This window comes from Gobio gobio (assembly GCF_949357685.1).
Source record: "Gobio gobio genome assembly, chromosome: 2".
Classification (NCBI taxonomy): Eukaryota; Metazoa; Chordata; class Actinopteri; order Cypriniformes; family Gobionidae; genus Gobio; species Gobio gobio.
In genome coordinates, this window is record NC_137098.1 from 8322250 (window position 1) to 8340701 (window position 18452).

An 18452-nucleotide genomic window follows, 5' to 3' on the forward strand; every position below is an offset into this window, starting at 1 on the left:
CTTGTCACACACTGCAGTAAGAGTAAAGCATTTCTGCAAAATAAAACCGGAAACCGAGGGTAACGCAGATATGAAGCAATTGACAGGCGACTCCCTCACACGTCCAGGTTCCTTGGTTAAAATAGCAATTTCTCACGATTTACAAATAGTTGGAAACATTTGGGATATTGTAAGTACTCAACTGAACAAAATATATAACACTGGCCTAGTGGTTTTTGGATATTTTACTGAAATTTCTTTACATAGTGAACCTTTAATATAATTACTAATGAGGGCTGTCAAACGATTATTCGTGATTAATCGCATCCAAAATAAAAGTTTGTTTTTACATAATATATGTGTGTGTACTGTGTATAATTATTATGTAGAAATACACACACATACTTGTATATATTTAAGAAATATTTGCATGTATATACTGTATATATATATTTATATAATTTATTTTATATATCTAACACATTTTTCTTCAATACTTGCATGTGTGTGTATTTATACATAATAATTATACACAGTACACACATATATTATGTAAACAAACTTTTATTTTGGATGCGATTAATCACGATTAATCGTTTGACAGCACTAGTCACTAATACAATATGTTTATATAAATACTAAAAAAAAATTATTTATTTATTCTGCGATCTAGAGACCAGAGCTAGATAGATACTTACAAAATGACTTGGTACTTACAAATAGTAATCAGTTCCTGATTACAAATTCCATGACAAATTTTGGATTACTTTTATATTACTTTTGAGCTAACTTGTTTATCACATTGATTTGAGTAGAATAATCTTCCTTTTATTGATATAAAAATACAAAAAGAAAGAAAATATATTCCATTCTTTATTATTAACAACATGAAGTACATTAAATATTATATTACGTCAGGTTTCGTGAGTTTAAAAAATATATATTAAGTAATTAAATCATATTTTTTATTAAAAATAAATCATTTACAAATAAAAATACTACTAAAAATATTTTGTTTGCCTGCATGTCATGTGACCATTACCCCACATCAGAGAACCATGAAATTCATTGTATTATTTATTATTTTGATTTACTTAATTGTATCATTGACCTAAATTGCAAATTGAAATCGCAAGGGGTACTTCAAATAAATATATTAAAAGCTCAGCTGACTCAAAAGTTGCTAGTAAATATGAAAATAATGTGAATTTGTACATTTTAATGTGAAAGACAAAACCTTCCAAATACATTAATGCATGGTTAAATAACTCTCTGAAACTGAGTGATAATTCAAATAATAATTAATGTGTTAATTCAGGAGTTGATTAGATATGTGATCAATCCAGTGATCAATTGCTGTGTTTTGTTTTGTCAGTGATAGTCACATGACTTGTGGCTGGTCTGTGTGTGTCATTTCCTAAACCTGGCAGACCTGAAGAACGTATATAAGCAGTATGTGTTTTTATAAATCAATGAATTATGAATATTCGACTGCCACTGCGAGAATAAATGTAATCAATAAAAGGTAACTGTAGTATGAATACAAGTATTTTAAAATGTAATATAATCTAATTATAAGTACCTAATTTTTTGAATCTGATTACTTAATCCAGAATGCATGTAATCAGTTACTACCCAGCTCTGCTAGAGACACACAATCTAATAAATTCCCGATGGATAAAACCCATGTCCTGCTCTTGCGAATCCAATTTTCACAATACAAGTCATATTATGGAATTTCCTATCGACTCCCATCAAAGAAAAAAATGACAAAAGTTAAAAAGTGAATACTTTTCTGTTGTATTTTGAAAGAGTGTTTGCCATAATCAATAGCGGGATCTAGAAAATGTTCAAATCCTTTTCCACAGCAGCACATCCTATTCCTGCTTCTTCTTATGCAGAATTTTATCCTTCAGCTCCCATGAAATGCTGTTTTCTTGATTTGTTTTTGAACGTGGCGCAGTACTTTGCATAAAAGCTAAATGCAAATGGTATGAGAGCAGATAAACAGAATGTTATGAGCTGAGAATCTGTTCGCTTCACTTCGCTCCTCTACACAATGTAACTAAACAATTGAAAGAAGGACTAAGTGATTCTGTTGTTCTTCCTCTTTGGCTTTCAGCAGAAAATCCGCTGCAGCGCTAAAGAGCTGCTGTGCTGAAGCGTGCTGCATTTTCATCAACTTGAGGATGACAGGGAGATCAGGCAGGCCGTCCTCCAGGCTGTTTGTACCAGGTGGTAGAGCCACAGCTGGCATGTACCTCTTCCACATAAATCATTCATTCTGGAAAACACTTGTATGCTACAGAGAGAGAGAAGCTGTGGAAAGTCTGGGACCATGAAGTTTAGAGCAACCTTGGTCAACACTGTATTGTTAGACAGTTTTTCTCAACGGGTGGGTCGTGACCCAGGAGTGGGTTGTAAGACCGTTTTGAGTGTGCAGACAAAACAACAGCAAAGGTAATTCTATGTTTTTCCAATGCAATACTTTTTATTTTGAAAAAGAAAACGTACTATCCTAATTCAGTATCTCCTCTGTCAGAAGTTGACAGGCTGTATGTCAGTGTCGTTATTCTAACATTATTTTCGTAACTTGACCTCAGAAAAAATAACTTTCCTGTCCTGTCAGCCGTTATACTGTGCTGGTGGCGCGCACTCTTCAAAATGTGGGTCTCATGGCCAGAGCCACAGTTGTAAGATACAGATTTGGCACTTAAAAGTGGACTAAAGTCACTCTGGCCTTTGGAAGATGAATGCAGATAAATTGATATTCTGGTCAAGTTAAGCTCAATCAACAGCAATGAGTATAATCAATGTATAATCAATCAATGAAACACTTACAATGGAAGTCAATGAGGCGTATAATATTAATTTCACTTAAATTAAAGGGGTGATGACATGTTTTTTTTTTTATATGTATATGTTCCTTGAGGTTCCCTTATAATGTTAATAAAAAAAATAACAAACAAATATATTTATGCATGTGACAGTCATGTTCGGCAAGGGGCAGATCTTAAAGTGACAGCAGCCTAATAAACCAGTGACTGATGTCTGTCATTAAAGTTAATCAAAGAACAAAGGTAACAGAAAATTGTAGCTTTAATGATGATTCATCTATTTTTAATTTATAATTTATGCAGTTAAAAAGGTGTTTGATAACTTTATTCAATTGCTGTATATGTCTAGCAGGTAGGAAGGTCACGGGTAAATATGACATTTATTATAATGGGTTTATGTGAAGATTTATGTCAAGTTCACTTAAATTAAAAGTTGTTATTTTTAAAGCCTAATAAATGTTGAACTTGATAGCTTCCAAGTAGTGTTGAATGTCTATCATTAATGTTTAAAAAAAATCTTTTTCATAGAGGCATCTGTAGTATTAGTATCAGTGATACTGGCCTTCATTCATAAAAAGATGCCATCACAACAAATATTTAAAATGTACAGTCTTTAAGTTGTTTCTACATTAATTTGGAACTGAGAAATTATTACAGTATAAAAGTATTAAAAACTCCAATGTTTGCTATTTTTGCAATGTTTGTTTGCAAAATTTTTATTAATTACGCTTATTAATATACGCTTATATATTTTAGCTTATTAATAAGCTAAAGTCCCAAAAAGTCGGCGGGTTCCTTTAACAGCTGATATCTGCCTACACTGGATGTGAGCGTCACATCAAAAGCAAACCCATTACTGCATACAGTTTCTGAAATATTTCACACACTTGAGTCTGACAACAGGACAAATGGACGAAACTTTTTTTAACAGATGAAGCAGTCAGCTGTATTGGATCTGACAGCAGCTGCATCCCAAACCGTAAGAAAATGATTTCATAATGCTTTGTCAGTAAATGACAGTTTTATATGCAAATGTTTTATATGCAAATGTCAAAACACTTACTCACATGCAATAGAGAGTGGGCTTTAATACAGTTTCCTATGCAATGTTAGCCCATCATGTCAAGCCTTAAAGGTCCCATGGTGTGGATTTTGTTTATTAATTTATAATGTTTCCTGAGGTGTACTTATATTGTTAGTTAGATTTTTACATCATAAAATGTCATAATTTAATGAAATAAAAGGCATTTTTCTATTCTGATATTAGCCCTCTGGCTTGAATGCTCTGTTTGAAGGGGCATGTCTGCTGTGATACTTCACTGAAAATGCCCCCTGTTGTGATTGGCTGACATCTTTGCATTTGAAATGAGTGTTAGATTATGTGGCGGAGGGGGGCGTGGTTTCACTGATCACATATCAGGCATTAATGAACACGGTTACTCTCTGTTTGTGGTGGAGCTGTCGAATCCATATCGTAAAAGCCTGTGCTGACTTTGCAAAACGGAATCCATTTTCTCCTAATTCTCTGGGCGGGCAAAGCAGAGGAAGGGGAGGTAACGTTTCCCCGTATGACGACACACACGGAAGATTCCAGAACAGCTCGTCTGAGCTTTCATTTTCTCAAAGGCAGAGCAGAACACCCAGAACTCGGTTTACACCTATCAAAATTTCTAGCCAGTTGGGGACCATATACAGGCTAGGGGAACTCATATTAAATGTTAAAAAAAACTCATAAAATGACAATTTTCATGCCATGGGACCTTTAAAGGATCCGCCCCTTAAAAACGGATCATTTCAGACAGAGGGTCAGAATGTAGGTTGAAAAGCTTTGTTCATAACAAGGAGGACATTTAAGCTATGAAACTTGCAGGATGTTCTAATGGTACAAAGACCTGTTATACGTCAAAAGATAATTTTTTTTTCCTCTTTTAATGACCCCTTTTATTCTTTTGTGAAAGTGTGTGCATTGTTTGAACTGTAAAGTTGTTCTTGACATTTGTAGTCTTTTTAGAGGTTTAGGTGTTCTGTTGTCATAGCAAAGAAGTTGTAAAAGTGGATATGACTTTACATAGAACACATCAGTAAGTGATTTAAGTAGCTTTGTTAAAGTAGCTCAAATAGTAGAGCAATGTGCTAGCAACAGCAAGGTCATATAAAGGTTTGATTCCCAGGAAATGCAGGATGAAAAAACTGATGAAATGTCTGGTAAAACATAAGTGTAAATGATTTGTTTACGTAGGGTAAAACTATTGAACGAGTGAGGATTTCAACATTGAAAGTCGGCATGAAAAAAAGTTGTGAAGTTGCGATCTTCTTGAGTCTTTTCTTCCCTATATCACGTATATCTGAGAGAAAATCTGAGTGAAACAGCTTTTCGAACAAAAAATACATGCAGGGCAGGAATTGATTTTGTCCATGGGGAATAGAGTGCTGCAGGGATGACGTCAAAACTCTGAATATTAATACGCCAGTGGTTCCCTCGAGATTTTCCTATGGTCTTTTATAATGGGGTTTTTCAGTTTATGGCACTGTTTACATCTGGTATTAAGATACGTTTTGGTCGATCTGATCACAAGTGAACGACCGTAAATGTGTAAATGGAGTCTAAAACATTTTGATCTTGTCTACTTTCGACGGGTAGTCAAAAATGCACTGGACTGGATTGCTTTGGTAGTGTAAACGCTCATGTGGTCAAATGCATTCGAGCAGCCACAAAAGAATGTCTTCTCTCCACCTACTGACCTAATGCGTGAACATTATGGGAAGCGCGCTAGCCAGGCGGGATTTAAACTTTGTTGGCTGGAGACCTAAGTTTGGTTTGAAAAAAAACTTACCAAGCACAATGTTCTCTCACCATTCCTGATTTCTAACACACACTCAGCGTTCGGCTGGTCTTGCATTAAGTGATCACGGATATTATGGGAGTGGCTTGATGCAGCGCAAGAGAGGATAATTTGATCTTGACCCATAAGAAACTTGAATACTGTCACGTTACAAATCTGCTTCAAATCGAATTAAAAATTAAATTACAACATTGAAATAAAAATGTAAAGGGTGTACAAATACTGTATAAAATCGTGAATATAAATAATTGGTAATCATGTAAAAAAAACAAAACAAAAAAAACATTTATCATTTATCTATTATAACTTTTATGTTGGTTTGGTCGTTTGGCTGTTTCCTTATAAAGGTTCAGAAATTCGTGGGGGTTTTTTGTGTAATTTGTCAAGTGTTTTTTTTTTTTTTTTTTTTTTTTTCCTCCAGGTGGCTTTTTAATTATATGATGTCATTACGTTGCTGTCTTGACGCCAGCCAATCGCTGCATTGCTGATCGTGGTTTCGAGTATCGATGCATCTGCCCTCTTCAGGGAAAAAAGAACGCTCAGTAATCTTAGATCATTTAATCCAGATATTTTATTCCAATCCGCAAATTCGTTTGAAGAACCAAATTAGCCAGAGATCAGTTATCACAATTAAAAGATCTGGGATCTGTCAAATCATCTTAGATGTATTAAGCGAGGTACGAAGAACGGGCCCCAGGTGTGGACGGGAATGTGTCTCCCTCGTCTACTTGAGATCCGATCGACCAAAACGCATCTTGATACCAGGAGTAAACAGAGCCTTTGGGTGAAATAAGATCTGTGATAAGCATAACTTGACGACACTTTGACATTTTTGTTCTTTCTACAACATCTACAACCATGCCGCTGTCCTGCAGAGTTCGGCTCCAACCCTGAAAGACATCTATAGAAGCTCTTATTGAGAATTAACAGAGGTTTTGATGTTTTATTGAAAATATTTGGTCACTATTATGGTGATCTGTGTTTCATTTAGTTTAACATTAGTGGCATTTTATGTGAGTTTGTGGTTTTTGTTACAGTGTTAACAAAACACATAATCTGTTCAAATCAAAAGAAGCCATAAACAAAAAATATCATGAAGAAAAATGTTTGACTAAAAATGTTAATAATATTCAATATTCATAAACAATACTTACTTGCCACAGATCAGACATTCTGAATTTTGATTTTTAAAAACATTCTAGGGTGAAAAAAGTTTAGACGCACACAGATATCAAGATTCAGCATATGAATCTCAACAGTGGTGACATACTTAATGCTGCAATGCATGCTGGGAGCCATGAGTTTTATACTATGGTGGCTTAGTAAGGTTGGAGCTAAACTCTGCAGGACAGCGGCTCTCTAGGACCAAACTTGCCTACCCCTGCCCCAGGGCATCCAAGATATAGGTGACTATGTTTCTTCAGTAGAACACAAATTATGATTTTTCACTCCAACCGCTGCAGTCTGTCAGTTGTATAATGCATGTGAATGGTAGCAAAATCTATTGGAGTAAAAAAAAACCTGCACAGACAAATCCAAATTAAACCCTACGGCTCGTGACGACACATTGATGTCTTAAGACACGAAACGATCGGTTTGTGCGAGAAACCAAACAGTATTGATATCATTTTGTATGTCCAACAGCCTTGAGCGCGCTCACTTCTCACGTCTGTACACGATCTAACGTAGTTTACGCAAGCCAGATCGTGTACAGACCTCGTGCTCAAGGCTGTTGGACATAGTGGTGTATTAGAGGTAAAAAATTATGCTCTGTTTCTCACACAAACCGATCGTTTCATGTCTTAAGACATCAACGTGTCGTCGCGAGCCACAGGGTTTAATTTGGATTTGTCTGTGCATGTTTTTTTTTTTTACTCTCATAGATTTTGTTACCATTCACATGCACTATACGACTGACAGACTGCAGCGGTTGGAGTGAAAAATCTTCATTTGTGTTCTACTGAAGAAACAAAGTCACCTATACCTTGGATGCCCTGGGGGAAAGCATTCAATGGATTGGTGGATGGTTATGGTTTGCTATTGGTGGATCTCATGTGAGTGACAGGTGTTAACCCGCCCTCGTGCCAGTAAACACATAATTAGGGCAGAGATGTCTTTGCAAGAGGGAGGGGAAGTTATTTTGATGAAAGATTATGAGGGTGCATGAATAAATAAAAAAATAATGATGTGCATGGATATTTACATTGCTAAACTGCAAAGATCAAGGTATCTCAGGTACACCGCAACAATCCATGCCATGCAATAAAAAAAAAACAAGTGTTGAAACCAAAAAACCAAAAAAATTCTCCCTAATACTCTCCCCAAGCCCATTCCTTTAGCCCACAGCCGTTGCCAAACAGCACAACGTGTCTGTGTCTGCGGCTGTAGCTCGGGAATGTTTGCTCAAGTAATCGTCTGTAGCTGCCTCTCAGCTCAGCGAGGTTTGTTTGCACCCTTGATTCAGTTTGAGCGCTACACTGGCTACTGTCTGTAACCCATATCAACAGTCAGCAACTACGACTGAATCATCTCTCTAACAATGAAGTAACAAAGCACAAAAGAAGGCCATTAATAAAATTATATTACAGACTTTCTTGAACAACACAAGATTTCTATTCCTAAGATATTCAGTGAAGCAGACAAATCATGCTGTGCATGTTGTAGACTAATAAACCAGAAACAGAACAGCAAATTGCTTGTGTTCTCTCAAATCTGCAACAAATTAGTGCTTTCCGAAGTAGCTGAAAACGAATCCGGGATAAAGCTTGCGCAACAGTGAGAAACAACAAACGCTGTATTGTTTATTTGACGGATGCTTTACGGGGAAGGTGGGTTAGGCTGCACTTATTGCGAGAGGAAAAATCCACCATCTGCTTTTGCATGAATTTAAGATCCAGCAATATATTCACAAACAACCAAATTTCGATCTTAAACATGTAATTGAAGTATCCTACGCTCTTAAAAATAAAGGGTTGGGTTCCCCAAAGAACCTTTCTGTGAAAACTTTTTTTTTTCTTAGTGTGAAGATTATTTAACCCTGCTCGCATATTAGTAAAAAAAAAATTACAGATTTTTTTATTATAATTATTATTTCAATGAAATGATTGTACTATATTTTAGTTTGATAATATTTTTTATTTGGTACAAAATTATATTTATGCAGAAGTTATAATCCATTTATTCATATTTTTGAGCATGGACCTGAAAATGAAATTCCCAACTAAAATGCTTTGGAGCACAGACTTCAATTTGGTCTGTTTTCTTTTAGTTTTTTTTTAAGTTAACTTGAAAACTGTGAGAAAATCAAAGCCATAAGTCTAAACAAGTTGTTTCCAATTTGAGGTTGATATTTAAAAAAAAAAATGTTTTAATAAGATTTTGTTTAGGCGCAGTACCACACATTTTTAGATGAAATTCATCTCCCATTAATTTCCAATGTGCTCATTTTTGAACGCCAACAGTACGAGTTAACCTTTTCCTTCTAACCATTTAACCTTTTAAAATCATGTCCACACTGTAAAAAAAAAAAAATACATTTGGAAAAATTGGGGAAATTGATAATTACATATTGGCCCAATAAAAAATGACTTCCAATTATCCCCATAGACGGCATTACTGGGAACGCCCACAAAAACATAATATTCGCCATATGTCGTGGGTGAAAACAAGCCAGTAGAATGAATGCATGTAGACCTTGTTAAACGCTTTATCTTTACTCTAAAACTTGCAGAACGCCACATGACAACTTTTCAGGACTGCACCAAACAAAAATAAATCGTAATCATTACAAAGAGTAAAGATAAAGCGTCTAACAAGGTCTACGTGCATTCATTCTAATGGCTTGTTTTGCCCCAGGGCATATGGCTGATGTTACATTTTTGTGGGCGTTCCCAGTAATGCCGACCAAGTCAATGCAAAAAGATGTATCGTACTAATCATAGCTTAAGGTCTTCACTCAAAATTAAAAATGTATATTCACCGAACATATTTAATTGTACTCAGTCAATCTATGGAGTCAAAGTGAAAAATCCATGTTGGATTAACAAGTCCTACGCCCGGAAAACTGTATACGCATGCGCAAAATTCTCCTGAGGCAAACCACTGGTATGGAGATTTCAAATGCGGATGTGCGGGAGAGCAAGCAGAGCCAAACCAGCCGGTGCTGAAGACCGAAACAAACATTCCCGAGAGAATAGAGATATTCATCGTCACAAGACGTTGGTGAGTATTGAGCACTGAAATTATTCTCCAGAGTTTTGCTTTATGACCCGGTATGAAGTTTAAAAGACATTTCATAGAATCACGAGTTCATGCATTCATTGGTTTCATGATTGTGTTCCCAGTTACCACATAATAATCATGATTGTCTTATTCATTCGTCTCATCCTCATAATATAATTAAGCAACTTCTGTTCTGTCACTTGCCAGATGTGATGCAGGGGAACTTTGTCATTAATGTTTTATTTTTATTTGCAGGTTTTTAGCCTAAGCAGTGACACTTTTTCTTCACTACCTCAAGACATCCTGTTATGCAGAAGACTTCTTGAATGTATTCAGAGCTTTTCCTTATTTAAAATAAGGTTGTTGTTTTTTTTTTACCAAATATCCTGTGTCTTGTTAATAAAGTAATGTGATAAAATATCAACCCTGTTGTCTGTGTTCTGTATGTTGCATAATATATTTATATTTTTAATCATTTTTGTCTTTTGGGACAGTGATAAATAAATAAGTTACCACAATTTAAAATATTTAATTGGACCAATGTCACAGTTTGGTAAATTACATTTTTACATTGACTCAACATATTATTTCTGATTGAGCCCATGTCAACAGACTAGGGATGTGCGGTAAATCGGTACTGGGAAAATACCAGTATCATGATTTTTCTCATTTCGGTAAATGCTGCTGTTCCGAAGCTCACCGCTAGGTGGCAGTGCGCTACCCAAACTGACGTGAAACCGGCAAATGTGGCAACATAGAACAAAATAAATACAGCAGTTGAATCTCACTCAACACGCCCAAAAACGAATTAATAAAGAGAGGAGTAGACCTGAAATTTGGAACTTTGCTTATAAAACTGATTAAGAACCATCAAACCTTGCCTAGCATCTGTCACTAGCCCATCCTGACCTGTACAAAACATTAAGAGATCAACAGGTGAGTGCATAAATCAAACGATCTAATTTAGACATTTATTTTCTTTACCACTGATCAACGCACATGCATAGATCGTATCGTTTAAATATAACAATCTCCAGCATTCGTTTCAACCAGTGACGTTTAGATTTCATAATATTTGCATGCATAGGCTAAATTGCACTATTTACATTCGCGTAAGACATAACCGAATGTGTTTATGTGACTACTCACTAAAGATGGACATTTTTGACAATTTTGTGTGTATTTGACTAAGGAAAAACAACTTAATTTGGACTGCGCAAGCTCTTTAGGCTTGTGTGTTTGTTGTTGGTATGAGCGCAAAGAAAGCTCTCTCTCAAAGAGCTCCCATCACATGCATTACGAAATGCTATAAAATCGCTTGCATGTTCAAATTGGCAAGGTTTAAAAAGACGTGGGCAAGTGATTTCCGTCAGCTGTCCCGAAACGACAGCGAAAGTGCTGAATTCCGGAGCGCGCGGAGATTGCTTTTATAGTGCAGGTGCGATGTCTTTTGAAGCCAGAATTCAATTTGCTCATGAGAGCTAGGGAAGGGAGGAATGCTGAAATTACTTCTCACAAGAAAGTTTTCAAATGACTGATTTGATGTGATCATCTTTGTTGATTCATTTAATAATAAACATTTGTGGTAATCTCCCGCTTCATAAACCCCAAACTTGCGAGACTGAGTAAAATTATTTGCAATATCCGCGCCAAAATTCAGACCCTGTATGGTATCGATTTAATATCAGTACTTCGATATTAGATTGTGGTGCCATACCGAAGCCAAAATTGACTGTACTGTTGCTATGTCCGACAATATGGCGCTCTCACACCACACACACATGTTCTCACGTAGAGAAAATACATCACGGAGCAAAGAGGACACTGACAACACACCAACAATCAGGGCAGAGCAAGTTACAGTTACTTGGTCAAAAATGAAAACCGAAAGTATAAAGTGCAATGGATAGGTTCTGTTGAGCTTATTTATTCTTCGCTGAACCATAAATGCTAATTAAGAACTTTAATTTGTAAGAGTGTAACAAATAAACAAAACGCATTGATGATGATGAATAAAAAACAGAAATTGTGTGTGCAGAGAAATGCTGCAAGATCTAAACTACCTGTACAGACAGAAGCAATCAGTGACTTTTCATAATTAATGTTCAGCCAGTGCCAAGTTCATTAAACAAGAGTCTCTGAAGAGAGAAGGAGAGGAGTTCGCAATCATCGGTGGTCTTTGTGAAGCTGCCAGATCACAAGTGGAGGTCACACCTGCATAAAAGTGCCATTAACAATGAGGCGAGGTGCAATCAACCTGATTCGAACAGGACAGGACAAATGTTCAATTGGTATTCAGGTCATGATTCTACAGATTCTTCTGTTTATCACCTGAGAGGAAGATACTCTCCACAATGAACTGCAATTTCAGAGCAACCCTTTCTCCAGGTCATGTCTGTCCACAGTACAGACGAACATGTGGTAACCACGGTGTCTACCAAAATACTGAAGTTACTATAGTTACAGGTTCAACAACAAAACAAACTATCACTAGTGTATATGTTTACAAACTTCTCATATACGTATATTTGTACATTGTATAGAATTTCTTTTTTGTAGTGAAAGTGCCTGCTAATACAGCATTACCAAAGAAATCTATCATTAGTTAGCCTACATAATATCCTTTTTTTCTGAATTTTTGGTCCTCAGCTGTATTATATTTTCAAGGAAAAGAATTCACAAAAGGGAGATAAAATGGGATACAGTGTGAAAATAATGATTTGTCTATGAGCATTTTGGCCAGTTTTTGATTATTAATAATGCCAGTTCTATAGCTTGGGCGAAAAACAAATAAACAAGGTCATAACATTTTCTCAGTTTTCACATAAACTGTAGTGTTGACTGCATTAATCGAGCTCAACAATTCACCCTGGCTATTGTGAAGAAGAAGAAGAAGAAGAAGAAGAAGAAGAAGAAGAAGAAGAAGAAGAAGAAGAAGAAGAAGAAGAAGAAGAAGAAGAAGAAGAAGAAGCTCTTGTATTATTTTATTTATTTAGTATGATATTTAGTTCAAAACTAGCTAGCCCCTGAGACAGGTTGCATACGTAAATCTGTATTATAAGTATTTTCTACATTTGATCTAGTTTATTCATGTTTTTCTAAACACCCCTTCCGATCACCATTTGCTTAGAAAAATAAAAATAAAAACATTTAAGGTGCTCTATCCGTGGAAAGTGTCATTTAACTTATTTATCGAGCATATTTTTTGCTGGTCGTCAGCTTCTCATAGTTGGAGTGAACATTTTTAGACGTCACGTTTGAATGCACGATTATTATGTCTTACCTTGTATGTGCTGATTAACTACATTCTCCAGTCGATCCAGCCGCTCTATAATCCGCAGAGTTTCTCCTTTCCTGTCGCCTTCCAACTTTTTCACTGGGACAGGCTTCGGCACTTTGATGTACACATTAGCGATGTAATTAGTTACCCATCCGACGTACAGAAGACACACTATGTTGGTCATGCCACTTAGTATCACACATGTAGACACCAAAGTTTTGGTTCTCCTGGTGCAAGCCATTCCGACATCCCTCCATATAGAGTCCGAGACACAGCGGACAAGTGCGCCTGTCCTCAACTCTGTGTGCGCTCCGGTGGAGAATCACGCGCTGGTTCGGTCCTCGCGCCTGACGCAAACACTACAGTCCGCGCTTCATTCTGCCACAGATTCCGACGACTTGAAATGTGCAACTATCGTCTTGTTCCAACACGACTCGCCGCGTGCTCCATCTGCAGCGGTATAGAAAGGAGAGCGAAGGTGCGCGAGTGCGTGTGTGATTTGATCCTGAGCCTGTTGACCAATGAGATGAGCTGTAATCTATGGGACCAATTGCACAATGATCCACTAACAGTAAGGAGGTGCTTTATGAAGACAGAAACTCCCAGTGTTTCATAAAAAATATATATAGCCTACAGTAGGCTGTATGGTTCCATTTTATATTTACTATGCTACTACTAACATTAACAATTTCACACAATTCACTTAATGTGCAGGAACATGCGTGTTTTTACATTACATTAAAAAAATGCCTGCATGCAATTATAGCTGTAGTTAATGTATTTCTATTAGGCTGTTGACCCTTCCCAAGTTCCCCCCACCCTTAAACATGCCAACAAACCTCTCCCAACCTGTATCCCACCTCAATATGAGAAAAAAATATGAACAAGTGGCTACATTGTGCCTAAAAAATTGCAAGTAGTTGTTAAAGACACTTAATATAAGCTGTCATTCAAGTCACTATACACACAAATCACAGTGGTTGCAGAAAGGCAGAAGCAGACAAAGATAACACATCCAAACAGGTTTAATGGTAGTCCCAGCACACAGACAATCAGGCAGCAACACACACTTACAAAGACTGTGAACGGACAAGAAAGAGGAACACAAAGAGCAAACACAGCTGAACAGAATGGACTAATAATGAAAGTAACCATGGTAACAAATGAGTGGCGGGAAACTGAAGGAGCACATGAACTAATCAGTATACAAACAGAAAGTCCAAACACAAACAGTCATGACAAATATATATATATATATAGCCTATTCATATTATTATTTCTACTTCTTATACATATGCGTACTAAATGACAAACAGTGTTAAATACCAACACTATAAATCAATGGTGTACAAATGTTTTAAAAAACAAACAAACAAACGTGTGTTTGTGTGTGTGAAAGAGAGAGTTAGATGACATTATCTGCTTCAACCAACGGCAGCACGGAGCGCAAGTTAAGCAAACATTTCTTCAAGCATGAATGTACATCAGAGGGCATGTTGAAATATACAGTACAAATACAGTACAACTTACAATTATAAAGTGGTTATAAAACGTCTACACACCCCTGCTAAAAGTGTTTGGTTTCTTATGTAAAAAATAAAGAAAGAAAGAATAAATAAATAGATAAATAAATAAAAAAATAAAATTGGCTACTAGCTAGTAGTAATAGTAGGTGATCTGGTGGATTTTGCAGGTTAAGACTTGATTTAGAATTTTTTGAATGTACTGTAAAGGAATACTAATGCTTTATGTTTAATAAAAAATTATAATAATATTTGCATGAATATTTAAATATCTTCCCTTTCGCCAGTAGTTTAAGACTGGATTTAGATTTTTTAAAATGTATTGTAAAGGAGTAATATTTTTATGTTTTAAAAGTCATTACAATTATGACAATATTTTTTGTGAGTTTATAATGTAATACATGTCTCATAATGTACATTTTTGTAAATGATTATATATATATATATATATATATATATATATATATATATATATATATATATATATATATATATATATATATATATATATATATATATATATATATATATATATATATATATATATATATATATATATATATATATATATGAGCAAGTAAAATAAAGGAGCACACTTTTTTAATTTTCTCAATCCTTTTTTACATTTGAAAGGATACAAATACACTCAAAAAAAAAAAAGGTTCTATATGGCACCAAAAATGGTTCTTCGTCTTAATCATAGAGGAACCACTTTTGGTGCTCTATAGCACCAAATCTTAACATGTTCTGTGTATGGTAGCAGTGCTAAATAGCACCTTAGTTAGCGATGCTATATACGGTGCTGAATAACCACTGAAGCACCAAAATTGGTATAGAACCTAAAAAGGTTCCCATATGATAACAAGCCAAGAACCATTTTTTGTGCCATTTTTGGAGTGTAGGGACAGGGAAGTGAACAAGGAAATCACTGTGTTTATCATCACCCTCCCCATTACAGAAGTGGAAAGACTTGTTGCTTTATAATATTTATATTGAACCACTGTACTCACATGAACTGATTTAAATATGTTTTTAGTACATTAATGGATCTTGAGAGTGTAAATTTCATTGCTGCCTATACAGGCCTCACTGAGCCACCGGATTTCAACAAAAATATCTTCATTTTTGTTCCGAAGATGAACGGAGATGTGTGGAACGGCATGAGGGTGAGTAATAAATTACATTATTTTTATTTTTGGAGGAACTAACCCTTTAGGTGTGCAAATAATGACTTCCATAATAAAGAATTTAAGTAATTTTCAGGTGTTGAACATACTGAAGTTCATCTAAGTGAGGTTTACATAAATGCAAATACAGCAGGCCTTCCAGAAGGGCATTTGGTCCAGCATCACTTGTCACTATTTGTATCACCCCACTTGTCCATACATATTTTCATTTAAATCAATGGTTATTAAAGTCATTTTTAGGTTACGCTTTATTTGGTAACACTTAGTGTCCTTGTTACATATTTTACATGTACTTAGTAATAACAGAAAATTATGCATAATAACATGCAACTAACCCTAAACCAATCCTACCCTAACCCTATGGTAGGTACATGTAGTTAATTAATATTACTCAGTACTTAAATATATAATTACACTGTAGCAAACAGTGGTACACTTTATTTTAAGGTGTTTGTGTTACAGTGTAATTATATATTTAAGTACTGAGTAATATTAATTAACTACATGTACTTACTATAGGGTTAGGAATGAGTTTGATTTGTGGGCTGGTTAATTAAGCATCATTTATAGTCATTACACACAGAGAAATAGGGTGTCAAAATTGTACCTTTAGGGGTACAACAGCTTGTCGCCCGGGCAGTACCCTTAAAAGGACACATTTGTATCATATTAGGACCTTAAGGTGCGTATTTGTACTCTAAGGTACTAATATGCACCTTTTAGGAGTAAAACAGGTACAAATATGTCCTTTGTGTACTCTGTGTGTACTACAGTAACTACATGTAACGTGTAACAAGGACACTGTCAAATAAAGTGTTACCAAACGCCCTTGGTTTTTTTAGTCTTCTTTAGTCTGTTCATCGTCGTTAATGGTAACTGTGCTTCTGTGTTCTGTGCTTGTCCTTGATCATTTATTCTGCTGCTTCAGATTTAAACTACATGGCATTGTAACTTCAGTGCATAAGTGTCTGGGATTGTGACTCTCTCTCTGCAGGTTACATCATCAGTCCAGCATGTGGCGATAAGTGTATCATGAGTCACTGAATCCTTCACTCCTCATTGGTTCATTCTATTTTTTTCAGGAACGAAACAACACTGAGGATGACATAATAATTTGATTACTACAATAAATTCAAAAATTTGAATAAACAAGAAATGCTGTTGGTCAACAAAATTGCAAGTGTCCATGTTTTAGGCTGTAACAACAGCAGTCTTCATGCTTTTCATTAAGGGTGCTTTCACACTAGAACTTTTGGTGCGCACCCGGGTTCGATTGACGTCAGAGTTCAGTTCGTTTGGATGATGTGAACGCTGTCTTCCGAACTCGGGCGCATACCTGCAAACCGTACCCGAGTCCGCTTAAAAAGGGTGGTCTGGGGTACGGTTCATGTGAACTCCGGTACGGTTCGCTGCTGATGTGAACGCAATCGTACTAAATCGTGGAAGTGAACCACTGACCAGTGTTAATTTTGACAGCAAATTTTTATTTAATTTTAGTCGTAGTCTTTTGAAAAAAATGCCATTTAGTTTTAGTCATATTTAAGTCACCTGGGGCCAGTTGCATAAACTAAGACATTATGTTAAGACAGTGTCATAAGATCTAGTATGACCCACTAGCAGTTAGGCAAGTGGCATTCAGTCTTACTTTTCGTATCAAATTAGGCCAGTTTATGTTTTTATGTAACTTATTTTAAAAAGTTATGAACAGTCATAAAGAAAAAAATGTATGTCTAACTTGTAAGACTAGTCTTAATGGTTTATGCAACCGGCCCCATAATTGTTTTTAGTTTTAGTCTAGTTTTAGTCGACTAAATATAATAAGATTTTAGTCGACTATACTGTAGATTGAGTTTAGTTAAATTGCATCATTTTGTTTTTGACATTAAAAATACACGAAATAGAGCTCAATTGACTTTTTTGTTTGTTTTTTAAAAACATCTATATAGTTTTTATAACTTTGTATTTCTGTTTTAGTTAGTAGGCCATATCATGTTAAGCTAAAGCTTCAAATAAGTTTATTTATTTTTTTATTTCAGTTAACATTTATTTAATTTCAAGTAATGAAGTTTTTTTTTTTTTTTTATGGCACGTTCAAATCAAATGTCCGCATCTGTTACACAGGACATCAGTTCTGACTGGATCTCTTCCCTAATCGTCCCTCCCTAACATTTTCGTCTCATTTTTATTTGTTGACGAAAATGTTCCGTCATAGTTTTTGTCATCCAACACTAGTTTTTCATTTATTATCGTCTCGTTTTCGTCAGTGAAAAAAGGTTGTTGACGAAAATTTGGACGAAAATTATTCATCAATGAAATTAACACTACCACTGACTACCGATAAACCTGATGTCACAGACACGTCAGGTTCCACCCTCCACCAATCACAGCGCACTCCTTCCCCAGAGTACTGATCACCATCACCTGCACCTCATCACCACACTCATCACCAGCACTACAAGACTCACAACCACACAGCACTCCACGTCCGGTCTCGTTCGCATATACTTCAGGCTATGCTTACCTCAAGGACTCTACTACTGATACTTACCTGTCTCCAGCGTGTCTCCTTCCTTCCGTGTTCC

At 35.7% G+C, this 18452-nt stretch overlaps 1 protein-coding gene across 1 annotated transcript in view; it reads right to left on the reverse strand.

Moving 5' to 3' along the window:
• The window catches only part of galnt18b (UDP-N-acetyl-alpha-D-galactosamine:polypeptide N-acetylgalactosaminyltransferase 18b), a 177469-nt gene extending 163847 nt beyond the window's left edge, over positions 1-13622 (reverse strand). The window contains exon 1 of the mRNA XM_079802002.1: positions 13164-13622. Within this exon, the coding sequence (XP_079658128.1) occupies positions 13164-13401 (238 nt within the window). The 5' untranslated portion in view covers positions 13402-13622. The remainder of the gene's footprint in view (positions 1-13163) is intronic.
• Positions 13623-18452: the final 4830 nt, after the last annotated feature.